The sequence below is a fragment of the Mus musculus genome, chromosome 19 (genome assembly GCF_000001635.26).
Source record: "Mus musculus strain C57BL/6J chromosome 19, GRCm38.p6 C57BL/6J".
Lineage (NCBI taxonomy): Eukaryota > Metazoa > Chordata > Mammalia > Rodentia > Muridae > Mus > Mus musculus.
The window spans coordinates 39,059,161-39,074,838 of record NC_000085.6 but is presented as its reverse complement, the minus strand read 5'-3'; the positions used below and the strand labels follow the sequence as shown (position 1 = coordinate 39,074,838).

The window sequence follows — 15,678 nt, the reverse complement described above, 5'->3', positions numbered from 1 at the left end:
AAAAGAAGCCTGTTTTAGCTGCCTCCTAAGAGGCTCTGCCAGAGCCTGACAAATACAGAGGCAAATGCACACAGCCAACCATTATAATGAAGACAGGGACACCAATGGAGGAGTTAGAGTAAAGTCTGAAGAGGCTGTAGGGTTTGCAACTCCATAGTAAGAACAACAATATCAACCAACCAGACCACCCAGAGCTCACAGGGACTAAATTACCAACCAAAGAGTACACATGGAGGGACCCATGGCACCAGTTGCATATGTACCAGAGGATGGCACTGTCTGGCATCAATAAAAGGAGAGACCCTTGGTCCTGTGAAGGCTCAATTTCAGAGTAGGGGAATGTCAGGGCAGTGAGGTGGGAGTGTGTGGGTGTATGGGAGAGCACCCTCATAGAAGCATAGGGAGGGGAGATGGGATAGAAGGACTCATAGGGGACACCCAGAAAGAGGATAGCATTCAAAATGTAAATACATAAAATATCCAATAACTAAGTAAATATATAAAAGGATGATAAATTCATTACACAGCAAGCATAAGGGTAAAGTTCAGTGGATCAGAATGGAAAGCTAACAACAACAAAAAAAGACCTTACATTTATGATAAGTGCCAACAGTGTTCAATAAAAATAAGTGGCTTTTCTACAAAATGGAGCCATGACAGAAGCATTTATTCATATAGGTGCCTGAGAGACATCAATCTATACTTCCACATTCACATCAACTCACTTGAAGTTACACTCAGTTAAGGCGTCATTCATCCATGGCACTAATCATTCCTTCTCACACTGCAGCCTACACCTTAGAATTCACCTGAAAACTCCTCAGCTGTGCACAGCTAAGATTTTAAGATTTGATTCAATCTGCAGATGTTGTAGGTAGTCTTGCTATCTTGAGCTCTTTTATAAGTTCCACACATTGTCTACAAAGACAGCATTCATCTGTATATTATGGCATGACATTTTTTTCTGAGAATTTTGGAAATCTTTCCATGTGATGGACCCATTGCATTATATAACTCTTTTTTTGTTTTGGTTTGGTTTTTGTTGTTGTTGTTTTGTTTTGTTTTGTTTTTCGAGACAGGATTTCTCTGTATAGCCTTGGCTGTCCTGGAACTTTGTAGACCAAGCTGGCCTCGAACTCAGAAATCCACCTGCCTCTGCCTCCCAAGTGCTGGGATTAAAGGCGTGCGCCACCACACTCAGCATGACTCATTTTCTAGGTTATTTTGTTTAAAAAAAAATAGGGTCAATATATTCAAATTACTGAACTGAATACTATATTATTGGAATGCTTACTGCAAATCCATGTACATATTAAGCACATGAAGTACTTGTCAAACAGTGCTGGTCTGAGCCATTAAAATCTCCCTGTAAACACAGACAATTCATGGGACAAAAAAAAATGCTCAAGCAGTCAAATAACTAAATTGGAGTTTTATTAACATTTTACCTGTTCCATTTTGATCAGGAAACAATCAATAAAGTCCCGAGGATTGTTAATATCCAGTGACTCTTGATGCTGTTTTACTTTTGACAAAAAGTAATGTTCTGCAAAGGCAAAATTTTTATGTAATTTTCTGTGTCTTCCTGGTAGATAATCAATGACAGCAGGAAAATTATTGCAAATCTACAAAAGAAAATGATAGACGCTTAAAACACAGAATGTGTGTATGTGTACCTTATAGTAAACCTTGGCCAGGAAGAGTAAATACAAATATAAACAATATATGCTATCCATCTTGAGTGAATATATGGTTTGTATACAAATTCTTTTTGCTTGTAAAAATGCCTATGGGAGAATGAAATAAGAAATTTAACAGATAAAGTCTCAAGGGTTCTTGAATTACAACTGTGAACCTGTGCAGACCAGCTAGATGATTTCTTCAAGATCATACAAGCAGTCTTTAGATAAAATGTAAGATATGCCAACTCAGCACAGGAAAATTTTGACAGGATACACACACCACTCAAATATTTTGTCACTCCAATGCCAACTATAAGATGTCAACTGTTGATTAAATATCAATGCTGTACTCCAGGGTTCCTAGCAGTTTCGATCCCAAACACTGTCTCTACTTGAAGAAAATATTCTTATTGCATATTATGATGTTTCTGGTAAGTGTTTTGATGACCAGGTCTCTAAAATATTTAATGGAGCATAAGCCTTGTGGCTAACAGATTTTAACAACGAAATAAATGTCCACTGAGTTATGTAGGCATCTTCTAAGCATTGATCTGAAGATTTATAGAGAAAGTGATTTGAGAATTAATAGAAAACCAGTGAACAGTGTTCTAACAGCACACAGTTAAGCCTTCATTTCTCTTGAGAATTTTTTGAAATTTCATGGAGCCTATATCTCTAAGTGGTTGTTGGGTTTTCTTTTGTTTTGGTTTGGTTGTTTTGGTTTTGTTGGTTTGGTTTGGTTTGGTTTGGTTTGGTTTGGTTTGGTTTGGTTTGGTTTGGTTTGGTTTGGTTTTTAAAGAAAGAAACTTGAACTCACCTGAATCCAAGGGGAACTCAGAATCTCCACATTTTCATTTAAGATGTCTAAGAAGGTAAGGAATTCCTGATCTTTATAATCAAAACGATTCTGGAAAACAATGGAGCAGATGACATTGCAAGGAGCACAGCCGAGGATGAAGGTGGGATCACAGGGTTCACCTAAAGAATTGGAAACAACTGTAAAATGCTCCTGAAATATATGTGTGTATTTAAAATGATATATCTTAACAGATAAACTGATGACAAGTCTTATACACACACACAGCCTGAGAGACATAACAGTAGTTCACTACACTTGTGCATCATTTTTATATTTAATGTAAGTTCATTGATCTGGCCTTCTAAGTCATGAATTTAAGTATGCTCAGTTTTCATCTCATACCTCTGTTGACTGGCCTTTCACACCAGGTGTCTACTCTTTGTAAGGGGAAAAAGTCTTCAGCAATCCAAGGCTAGAAGTTAGTCATACCTGTTTGTTAAGCCTCTAAACAACACAATACAAAAATGATTGGGGGTGGAAGGAAGTATAGAGCTGGGAATAGTTTAGGGATGAGGATGATCAAAATGCACTGTACAAAATTCTCAAAAAACTAATAAAAATTAAAGGGAAAAACCACCTCCCTCCCTTTAGGGTGGTTATGGGAACCTAGAAACACTCATATGTAGTAGTTAAAAGATTCATGTCCTTAGCCAGTAGAATACAATAAATAGAGATTGCATCAATTCATATATTGAGAAGACTAACATAAAAATGAAACACATCTATGTTATGTGACATGAAAATGTATAAATAAGCTTTAAATATAAAATTGATTTCTTAGAGCAAAGTTAAGATGAGAATTTTTGTTTGAAATATGCCCCCAAAAGAAAGCAAACAAAAGTAAGAAATAGGTAGTTTTAGTTCTTTCTTCTGTGTCTACAAGCCTCCTACTATTTGCCTCCATTTAAAAGGAACTAAATGTCTGAGATGCTTAATATTGATTATCAATGTGACAGGCTCTCACATCACCAGTAAGAGGAGCTTCTGGACATGTCAGTGGAGTGAGAAGACCCATCTCATTGATTAGCACCACTCCATAGGCTTAGGTGCTGGACTGCATAAACTGAAGGGAGTTGACCAAGCAGGGGCATTTTTTTTTTCATTATTGTACTTTATATTTATTTATTTTTCTAAATTATTTCATTTATTTGCATTCCAAATGCTACCCCCCTCTAGTCCCCCCTCCCAAATTTCTTCACTCTAACAGCCCTCCCCTTTGCCTCTAATAAGATTCTCCCCTACCCATCCACCCTCCCCCCTTACATACCCATCCACCCTCACTTCACCCTTCTCAGCATCCCTTTTTCCTGGGGCATCAAATATCTACAGGATTAAGCCCATCCTCTCCCATTGAGTCCAGACAAGTCAGTCCTCTGCTATATATGTGCCAGGGACCATGGAGTAACCAGAAAGTGATTCAAGTTCCCCTTCTGTGAAATTCTATCATAATAGATTATAAACAGAAACTATAATCCCAAATTACCCTCCTTCAGGTGCTTTTCTTGGATATTTTATTTAAGCAACAGAAGTAACTAACATGTCCATCATTCCTTAACATTATTACTTTTTAACATTCGTGTATTCTTTGAGGAGGACTCTATAATCAAATCACTAAGGCACTTAGAAAACTCAAAACCTAAGATAAAAATAAATTGAATCAAAAGTATTTTGGATAAATACTGGGACATTACATAATAAGAAACTGACTTAGTCATTCAGATTTCATGTGCTTGAAACACTATAGCAATGCCAAAAATGTTGTATCAATAAATATTTTGTTATGTCAAAGGACAAAATAAAGTTTACTTAAGAAACATGGATGCATGTGTGACTCAGAGAAGAAATCTGAATTTTTTTTCTCATCTGTTACTTAATGTGAAAGACAGCATTTAAAAACAAGGTCATGTTTCATTGTGACAAGTACTTCAAAATCTTTGTAAACCTGAAACAATCATTTCCATAAATTTGTAACCACTCCTTAATACAGCAAATAAAGGGAAATAAGATAAATGAATGAAGATGGAGCCAATAATGAAGCCTAGTTATATACATCACTGATGATTGAACATTAATTTTTAAAATCATGTAATAACATAGATTTATTAAAAAATATGTCAATAGCATAGAAATAAGTAATCTATTCTTTTATAAACCATGGCATACTTTTAAAAGAACATGAACTGATGAATCTTTATTAAGATATAGCCAAACGAAAAATATGTTACACAGCAACATTCTGTCAGAATTTTATGCAGGAATGTAGCATATGTCAGTTGTACAATATAGTCCAATTAGAGACAATTGTACTTTGTGGCTCCTTTTCCATACACGTGTGAAGCTGTGATTACATGCAACATGTTTGCTAGTGAAATTAATATTTATACTAATGGAAATTATTGTCCTTACATAGTCAGAAAATAAGTTCACAATATAAATTCACATAATCATTTTCTTATTTAAAACAAAACAGTTAGAAAAGATTGGCATTAAATGATGGCTTAGATCCTCTACAACAGACACAATCCCACCATAAAACAAGCATCACAAATATATAAGCTCTCTTATTTTCTCTACAAATCGCACTTTCCATGTGAAGACTGAAGTTTAACATGGAATGAAAGCTCTAGACAGCCTTAAAACTTCTGGAGGATCTCATAAAATGAGAGAAGTCTAAGATGAGTGACACCCACCTTTGGTTTTCCTCAATTCATCCACAAGACAGCGAGCCTCCTCTTGAATTCGGTCCTCAATGCTCCTCCTCCCCATCCCAAAGTTTCGCAGAGTCATGAGTGAGAAGCGTCTCATCTCTTTCCAGGTCCTCCCACTGCTGAAAACAACCCCTAAAAGGAAGAGAAGAAGTGAGTAGGGAGTTCCCAGGTAAGTAAAGGTGCTGATAGGTGGCTGCCATCAGCTGGGATTGAACAAGTTTCAAGTCGGCTTTCTATCCTCATATTCCCTATGACCACAGTCTAACACACACACATGAACACATGGGTACATGAGCACAGTTGGATGCATGGACACTTAGGCACATGGACACTTACCGCAGTTTTTCTTAAACTTATCAAACACTGGAAAAACTCCTCTTCCAGCAAACTCCTCCCCATGATCAGTAAAGGCTTCTTTCACAGCTTCATATCCATGTAACACCACAGCAGGATTCCTGCCCAAGTACAGAGTGAACACAGGGCCATAGACTTTTGAAAACTGGAAAACAAAACAGAGATTAAAATATAGTAAAAAGATGTCAGTAACTGACAAGCCATACCTGCCAGAAGATGAGCAGGGTGTCCACAGACCTTCCCTACTCTGTCTCTTACCTCAAGTGCAATTGTTATGGTTATCCCTACTAGTGCAACAGAATACAAGCTGCAGTTCCCCTTCCCAGTGTTCATGCCTCCTGTGGATTTCACAGACCACCCCACGTTTGGCATCACTTACCATCTCTCTGCTGTATCCCAGCCCCCAACTCAGGGAGATACACCCCACTCAAGCACAGGATTTGTCTACCAGAAGGTCAGGTAGGCATCTCTACTCTCTGTTATCCAGACACAATACTTAGGGTCTTGCCTGTCACAGTAACAGACAATCTCCCTCTTACCTCCCTTCCCCTGCCTCCAACACCAGCATGCATTCCCCTTAAGTCCAACAGCTTAGCGAGCCAGAAAATCTGACAGCACACAACAACAACAACAAAATCCTCTCCAGTAAAATTCCACAGTGGAAGCAGAAACCAAGGAACAGAACGCTCACCAGGCAAAACAAACTCAGAAATTAGCACCTAGACCTATAATCACCCCAAATTACAAATTGCTAAATGCCCTATAAGAACGCAATCTATAACAGCTAAGCCAATATGTCTCCACAGAAGCCCAGTTATCCTACCACAGCAGGACCTCAGCATTCCAGCATAGCTGAAGCACAAGAAAAAAAAATGTAAAGATAATGGAGATCCTTAGAGAGAAATTAATCGCTTAACAAAATCCAGGGAAACAAAAACAAACAATTGGAGGAAATGAATAAATCCCTCAAAGAAAGCCAGGAAACACAAAATATTGGAGAAAATAAATAAACACATTAAAGAAAGCAAAAAAATAAAAAATAAAAAAATAAAAAACCAGAAACCAAACAAGGTAAAGTTAACAAAACTGTTTGAGAATGAAGAAGATAATTAAGAAGATCAAGAAGATAAAAGATCTCAACATAAAACCAGATACACTGAACCTGATAACAGAGGAAATGGGGAACAGCCTTAAACACATTGCCACAGGAAACAAACTAATCAACAGAAGATTGATAGCACAGGCACTAAAATCAAGATTTAATTAATTTAACAACATAAAACTGAAAAACTTCTCTAAGGTAAAGTACACAATCAGTTGGACAAAGAGGCAGCCTGCAGAATAAGAAAAGACACACACCAACTCTACATCTGATAGAGGTCTAATATCCAAAATATGTAAAGAAATCAAGATATCAAGAAATAACCCAATATAAAAATGGGATACAGATTTAAACAGAGAACTCTGGTACAGCGACAGACAGGTAGATCAATGAAATAGAATTGAAGAACCAGAAATGAACCCACAAACCTATGGTCACTTGATCTTTGACAATCCAGTGGAAAAAAGACAGCATTTTCAACAAATGGTGCTAGCACAACTGGTGGTTATCATGTATAAGAATGCGAATTGATACTTTCTTATCTCCTTGTACTAAGCTCAAGTCTAAGTGGATCAAGGAACTCCATATAAAACCAGAAACACTAAAACTTATAGAGGAGAAAGTGGGAGAAAGCCTCGAAGATATGGGCACTGGGGAAAAATTCCTGAAGAGAACACCAATGGCTTGTGCTGTAAGATCAATAATCGACAAATGGGACCTCATAAAATCGCAAAGATTCTGTAAGACAAAAGACACTGTCAATAAGACAAAAAGGCCACCAACAGATTTGAAAAGGATTTTTATCAATCCTAAAACCAATAGGGGACGAATTTCCAATATATACAAAGAATACAAGAAGCTGGACTCCAGATAATCAAATAACCCCATTAAAAAATGGGGCTCAGAGCTGAACAAAGAATTCTCACCTGAGGAATACTGAATGGCTGAGAAGCACCTGAAACAATGTTCAACATCCTTAATCATCAGAGAAATGCAAATCAAAACAACCCTGAGATTCCACCTCACACCAGTCAGAATGGCTAAGATCAAAAATCCAGGTAACAGGAGATGGTGGTGAGGATGTGGAGAAAGAGAAACACTCCTCCATTGCTTGGTAGGATTGCAAGCTTGTACAACCACTCTGAAAATCAGTCTGGTGGTTACTCAGAAAATTGGACATAGTACTACCAAAGGATCCAGTAATTTCTCTCCTGGGCATATATCCAGAAGATGTTCCAACTGTTAATAAGAACACATGTTCCACTATGCTCATAGCAGCCTTATTTATAATAGCCAGAAGCTGGAAAGAACCCAGATGTCCATCAACAGAGCATTGGATACAGAAAATGTGGTACATTTACACAATGGAGTACTTCTCAGCTATTAAAAACAATGAATTTATAAAATTCTTAGGCAAATGGATGGATCTGGAGGGCATCATCCTAAGTGAGGTAACCCAATCACAAAAGAACTCACATGATATGTACTCACTGATAAGTGGATATTAGCCCAGAAACTTAAAATACCCAAGATACAATTTGCAAAACACACGAAACTCAAGAAGAACGAAGACCCAAGTGTGGATACTTTGTCCCTCCTTAGAATGGGAAACAAAATACTCATGTAAGGAGTTAAGAGACAAAGTTTGAAGTGGCGACAGGAGAAAGGACCATGCAGAGACTGCCCTATCTAGGGATCCATACCATAATCAACCACCAAATGCCGACACTATTGCATATGCCAGCAAGATTTTGCTGACAGGACCCTGATATAGCTGACTCTTGTGAGACTATGACAGTGCCTGGCAAATACAGAAGTGGATGCTCACAGTCATCTATTGGATGGAACACATGGCCCCCCAATGAAGGAGCTAGAGAAAGTACCCAAGGAGCTGAAGTGGTCTGTAACCCTATAGGAGTGACGGCAATATGAACTAACCAGTACCCCCTGAGATCATGTCTCTAGCTGCATATGTAGCAGAATGGCCTAATTGGCCATCATTGCTCTTGCAAAGATTATATGCCCCAATACAGGGGAATACCAGGGCCAGTAAGCTGGAGTGGGTGGGTTGGAGAGCAGGGTGGGGGGAGGGCATAAGGTACTTTTGGGATAGCATTTGAATTGTAAATGAAGAATATATATAACAAAAATTAGTTTAAATAAAAAAAGGAATCTCGGGCGGTGGTGACGCATGCCTTTAATCCCAGCACTTGGGAGGCAGAGGCAGGCAGATTTCTGAGTTTGAGGCCAACCTGGTCTACAATGTGAGTTCCAGGACAACCAGGGGCTACACAGAGAAATCTTGTCTTGAAAAACAAAACAAAACAAAAAACAAAACAAAAAAGGAATCTCAAATATATGAAAAACATATTTTAAAATGTTCAATATCTTTAGCCAACAGAGAAATGCAAATCAAAACTACTTTGAAATTCCATCTTATACCTGTTAAAATGGCTAAGATCAACAACACAAATGGCAGTTCATACTGGTGAAAATATGGAGCAGGGGAACACTTCCATTACTGGAAAGAATATAAACCTATACAGACACTATGGAAAACAATACTGTGCTTCCTCAGAAAATTGGGTATGAACCTACCTCAAGATTTAGCTATGCTATTCTTTCGCATATACCCAAAACTTGCTCTATCTTACCACAAAGACTCTTGCTCACCAATTTCATAGCAGTTTTTTTTCATACTAGCCAGAACTGGGAACACCATAGATATCCATCAAGTGAAAAATAGATTTTTTTAATGTGATACAAAATGGATTATTTTTTTAAATGGCATTATGAAATTTTCAGGCAAATGAATAGAACTAAAAAAATCATCCTCCATGAGGTAACACAGACCCAGAAAGACAAATACGGTATGTGTTGTTTTATAAGTGGATATTAGTTGTTAAGTAAATGATAACCAGGCTACAATCTGGATACTCAGAGAGGTTAAAGAAGAAGGCTCTAGGGGACATGTATGGACACCCCTAGGAAAGGAAAATAGAATAAATTTTATGGGTGGACTGGGATCAGCTTGGAATGGGAGTAGGAAGGATGATGCGGGCGGGGGAGGAGGGAAGAGAATGTGAAGAGAAAGAACTGGAGCTGGGGTTCATTATGGGGAAGAGGAAACAGTGCAATATAACCATCCTGGAATATATGAAGGTAACCCTTGTGAGGACTCATAGTTATGGAGGATAGAAACACTAAACTGGCCATCTTTTGTAGCCTGGCAAGGCTTCCAGTGGAGGGACTGGGTTGCATTTACTTGAGTTTTTGGCTGAGAGTATGCTCTGGGACAACATCCATAAAGCTTATTGAAAGAGGTAAAGCTGGTGCAAGCATGGGACATTCATTTCTATGTTCTAGACTCTGTGGTGTGAAAAAGATATTCTGCAGACTACAGAAAGAGAAACCTGAACACCAATCCAGCCTCAAAACCCTTGACCTACAATCTGTCCACCCTGCAAGATGTGCTGGGGCAATGGTGGTGCAGAAAGTTTGGGAGTGGTCAACCAATATTTGGTTTAACTTACGACCCACACCATAAGATGGACCCCAAGCCCAACAGTACCTGGATGGCCAGGAACCAGACACTGAATAACCCAAAATAACCCAAATACAACTGGAAAAAAATCAATAAAATAATTCCTTATAGTATTCTGCTCTACTCATAGAACGAACAATGGATTGTCCAGTCATCATCAGAGAGGCTTCCTCTAGCAGCTGATAGGAGTGGGTATAGAGACCAATAGATAGACATTATGCAGAAAGAGAGAATCTAAATCAGAGGTCTCCATTCAGGTTTCTGCTATCAAAAATCAGGAAAATGTAGAGCCAGTCTTTTGTGTACTGAATAGAAGAATCACCTGTCAATAAAATTCAGATGGCCTGTTAGCTAAGGCAGGAAATAGGAGGTGACAGTTCTGGTAGGGAGAGAGGAACTATACGATAGAATCAGGCACAGGAACAGATTCACCCTGAAATCTGAGGAGACAAACACATGAAATTTAAGGAGAGGTAACCAACCATGTGACACACATAGAATAGAATAAATGGGTTATACGTTGTGAGATAGATGGGAAATGAACCAAAGCATATGGCCTAAGCATTATTTCATGAATCATTAAGTCTCAGAGTCATTATTTTGGGGAACAAAGGGGCTGGATGGAAAAGCTCATGGCTACAACTTCATGGAAGGTGGGGAGAAAAGATTGTGAGAGTAAGAGGATAGAGAGGATGCCAGGAGAACATGACCTACAGAATCAGCTAAGCGAGGCTCATCCTGCATGGGTCTGCACCAGAGCCTCTTCATGTATGCTATGGGTTATTAGCTTTATGTTTTCATGGAACTCATAACAGTGGGAGTGGGTGTATCTCTGGGTCTTTTCCCGGCTCTCAGGAGTCGTTTTCTCCTATTAGGTTGCCTTGACAGGCCTCAGTATCAAGGCTTTTCCTTTGCTTTACTGTATGATGTTTTTCCATTCTTGGTTGATATCTCCTAGAGGCCTTCTGTTACTAAAGAGAAATGGAGGGATAGTGAGCCTGGGAGAAAGAGTTGGAGGGGAGAACCTGGGGGAGTAGAGGGAGGGAAACTGTGGTCAAGATGTATTACATGAGAAAAGAAAAAAGGAAGGAAGGGAGGGAGGGAGGGAGGGAGGGAGGGAGGGAGGGAGGGAGGGAGGGAGGGAGGAAGAAAGGGAGGGAGGGAGGGAGGGAGGGAGGGAGGGAGGGAGGGAGGGAGGGAGGGAGGGAGGGAGGGAAGGGAGGGAGGGAGGGAAGGGAGGGAGGGAGGGAGGGAGGGAGGGAGGGAAGGAAGGAAGGAAGGAAGGAAGGAAGGAAGGAAGGAAGGAAGGAAGGAAGGAAGGAAGGAAGGAAGGAAGGAAGGAAAAAACTAGCCCAGAAACTTAGAATATCCAAGATACAATTTGCAAACACATGAAACTCAAGAAGAAGGAAGACCAAAGTGTTGATACTTCATTCCTTCTTAGAAGAGGGAAGAAAATACCCATGGAAGGAGTTACAGAGACAAAGTTTGGAGCTGAGACAGAAGAAAGGACCATCCAGAGACTGCCCCACCCAGGGATCCATCCTATAAACAGCCACTAAATCAAGACACTATTGCATATGCCAGCAAGATTTTGCTGACAGGACCCTAATATAGCTGTCTTTTGTTAGGCTATGCCAGTGCCTGGCAAATACAGAAGTGGATGGTCACAATCATCTATTGGATGGAACACAGAGCCCCAAATGGAGGAGCTAAAGAAAGTACTCAAGTTGCTGAAAGGGTCTGCAACCCTATAGGAGGAACAACAATATGAACTAACCAGGACCCCCAGAGCTCCTGTCTCTAGCTGCATATGTAGAAGATCCCTAGTCAGCCATCACTGGGAGGAGAAGCCCTTGATCTTGCAAAAATTATATGCCCCAGTACAGGGGAATGCCAGGGTCAGGAGGCAGGAGTGGGTGGGTTGGGGAGCAGGGCAGGGGGAGTGTATAGGGGACTTTCTGGATAGCATTTGAAATGTAAATGAATAAAATATCTAATAAAAAATAAAGGAAGGAAGGGAGAGAGAGAGGAGAGGAGAGGAGAGGGGAGGGGAGGGGAGGGGAGGGGAGGGGAGGGGAGGGAAAGGAAGGGAAGGAGGGGCTGAGGTAGGTAGGGAGAGAGTAAGGAAGAAATCTATATAATTAGTAATTCTGTTATCTTGGAGAATGTAAGTCCATATTTGTCTTTAATATAAATACAAACATTATTATGTCTTATGTAAGTAGGAAGTAATTTAAATCTGAAGAGAAAATGGAATGCCGTGTCTTCATCCATGAAAAAAGAACAAGAAAAGATGTCAGTGTTATTTCAATGCAATGTGCTCAGTTACTACAGATGGTATCATTACAATTTCTACATTTTCTATCATGTGATGCATCAATATTTTGCTTTGATACATAAGTATTAGAGTAATAGTATTAATTTTCACTTATGAATGGCCTACAATTGCCCACCCAGTTGGTAAACAGATTGCAGTTAACTACTAAATCTACATATTCAGCATTTACATTTATATCACATTATTAAAAACATAGAGTATAAATATCACAAATTATTTTCCAGTGTCCCAAACTTTAAATTCTGGAAATCCCAATATTTTTTGAAATCCCAAATTTTAACACTGTCTATTTTGTTTTTCACCTTGAAATCAATACCCAGGTGACTGTTTCAGCATCATCTCCAAGCTCTGTTCATAGAAGTCCTGAATCATTGCCTCTAGCTTTAGCTATTCTGTATTTTAAGTGATACCAAGATGTCTTCATCACCCACACTGCTTGCGGACTACAAGCATTACGAACAAATAGAAAATCTGTACAAAGTGCAGCATTTTCCAGAAACAAGTTCTAACACATGCCACATTCTTGTTCCCAGAAAAGGGTGTGTTAGGACTGAAAAGACTTCTAATTGCAACTACTAAGTCCTGAATGACTACTTGGTCCTATCATTTTTTTTATATTGTTCAGACACACAGCTACTTTCTGGATATCAGACAGATGTTAATTCTTCACAGAAAATCTATTTGTTTGCTCATTCTACATACCATGCATGGCTAAAATAGGTGAAGGAAATCTCTAACTACTTTATTTGTTTATCCTTCAGCCATTAACTGAAGGTATTAAGAAGGGAAAACTGCAACTTTACCACACCGTGATTTTCAATCTGTTAAACAACCTCTAATATTTAACTAGTCAAACCACATTACCTCATATTGTAATTTCTGAAAATGACAAGGTGAAAAATACAAGTAGCCCATCAAGCTTAGGTAACAGTTTTCCAATCCTCTATTGTATAGAGCAGGCCCAGCCATATTTTTCACTGAAACATTGGCACTTCCCTTTGGAGAAAGGGGGAAACCCTTCTGCTTCTGGGAAAACCAAATGTATACTTACATTCCTCAGAGATTTGCTGATGTCCTTAAGATCTAGCTGAAGAATATTTCCAATGATGGGGAGAGGTGTGGGGCCAGGAGGAAGGTTTCTTCTCTGAGAATTCTGCCTCCATAGTGAAAGAAGAAGCAGACATGTGAGAAGAAGCCCCAGAAACACACCTAGAACCATTGTTTGCTTCTCTTCTTAAGATATGACTGTGCACACAACCAAAAGCTTATATAAGGACAACTGCTAATACATCCGTGATTCTCTGATACAAAACAGACCAACCAGAAACAACACTTAATCTCTCCTCCCAGTGGACTTTGTTCCAACATCGTGATTAAAGTACTGGCTCCTTTGCTCTCATTTATACAACAGCATATCCTGTAGATTGTGGATTACTTATAATGGGTTGGGTTTGAAAAATTAAGGTGAAAGGGTTTCCTGCTTTGTAGCCACAACTGAAAAAGAAACAGTAAAGGTACTTCATGTTAGAAAATTGGAAGTTGTAAAAAATTCTGAATTCTCAAGTTATTGAGCACTTGAAAACTTATACTATTAGAAAAGTTTAATATTATATAGAACTGGCAAATAAAAAGAAATTTTATATTGTATAAAACATTAACAATTCTTTCACAGTAACAAAATAAAATGAGTTTTCAAATAATATAACATTACAAAGACACTAATATAAAATATCAACATATACTGTGAATGATAATACAGAAAGCTTTTAATTAAACTAATGAGGATAATATATATCATAAGATAAATTTTAAGATAGAAATATAGATGATAACATTTTATATTTCAAATATGGAAGGAAACTTTCTGTCAGGAACCTGTCTTTCCAACACATACTCCTAGATGGCGAGTATATCTGATAACCACTGTTAATCCCTATTACTTGCAGAGCAGAGTAATCCCATCAACTAAAACATATACCACAATAAAAATTGCCCTATTATAAATCCTCTGCTCTTCTTATAAAGCCAGAAGAACCACATTAAATGCACACCTTCTATCACTTCGAGATTACAGTAGTATATTCTCACAAACAAATAGAAATCAATTTTGTTCTCCATAATGAAGAAAGACTGAACCTCAGAGAACTTGGTTACAACAATTCAGAAAATTATACATTTCAGAATGTTATTAAGGTATCTTAACTTGTCATTTTCACAAAAAAATTAAATAATGCACAATAGAAAGCAAATCCATGAGCAGAAAAGCTATGTGCAATAGAAGATGAGTGTTATACTTCAAATATGAGAGATCCTCATGGACTCATGTATTTGAATATTTGGTTCTCTTGGAAGCATTGTTTTGAAGAACTATTAATTCCTTAGAAAATAGGACAGAACTTTGTCCAAGAAAAAGGTTACTTTTTAAAGGGTACTTGAGCAGAAGGTGAGGTTTTATAGCCTGAATATACTATTGTTGTCTGCTTTCTATTCCAACCAAGTGTGAAAATTGGAAGTCTCCCCCAGTTAGACACTCTTGCCATAAGGCATCACCTTCCCTATGCCTTTCCCTGCATTGTGAACTGAAACACCTTGTTCTATGAAACAAAATAAACCCTTCCATCCTCAAATTGTTTCCTGTCAAATATTTAATCACAACAACAACCAAAAAAGTAAGCAATACAGAAAGTTCATACACAAAGAGGGGCCATTCTGATATATCTAACTGAAATTCTTAACCTTTGGAATTTATCTGCTAGAAAAGTTTAGAGGCATTAGCTAAAAATATTTAGAGTGCTATAAACAGAGCTTAATAGGGCATTCTGGCAAAAGTGTGGAGGGCTGGAATGCTGAGAGAATTACAGCAGTGGAAGACTATTTCACCAGGTTTATTATAGTAGGAGGTAAAGTTATTATGGGAAACAACTACTCCTAGGAACTGGGCTAGAGGCCATTCTTGGTCCATTTGGACAGAGAACATGGCTACATTCTGCCTATTTCATGAAAACTTGAGTAAGGCTGGATTCAAAAGTAGTGGACTAATTTGTTTAGTAAAGGAAATATCAAGACAGGAGAGCATTTTAGTTGTGTC

At 38.4% G+C, this 15,678-nt stretch overlaps 1 protein-coding gene across 1 annotated transcript in view; it reads right to left on the bottom strand.

The window, feature by feature from the left end:
- Cyp2c65 (cytochrome P450, family 2, subfamily c, polypeptide 65) overlaps positions 1–13,833 on the bottom strand; it is a 32,943-nt gene extending 19,110 nt beyond the window's left edge. Inside the window, exons 1-5 of the mRNA NM_028191.2 lie at positions 13,642–13,833; positions 5,586–5,748; positions 5,232–5,381; positions 2,500–2,660; positions 1,449–1,625 (exon numbers count right to left, since the gene is read on the bottom strand). Coding sequence (NP_082467.2) covers positions 1,449–1,625; positions 2,500–2,660; positions 5,232–5,381; positions 5,586–5,748; positions 13,642–13,809 — 819 coding nt within the window. The 5' untranslated portion in view covers positions 13,810–13,833. The remainder of the gene's footprint in view (positions 1–1,448; positions 1,626–2,499; positions 2,661–5,231; positions 5,382–5,585; positions 5,749–13,641) is intronic.
- Positions 13,834–15,678: the final 1,845 nt, after the last annotated feature.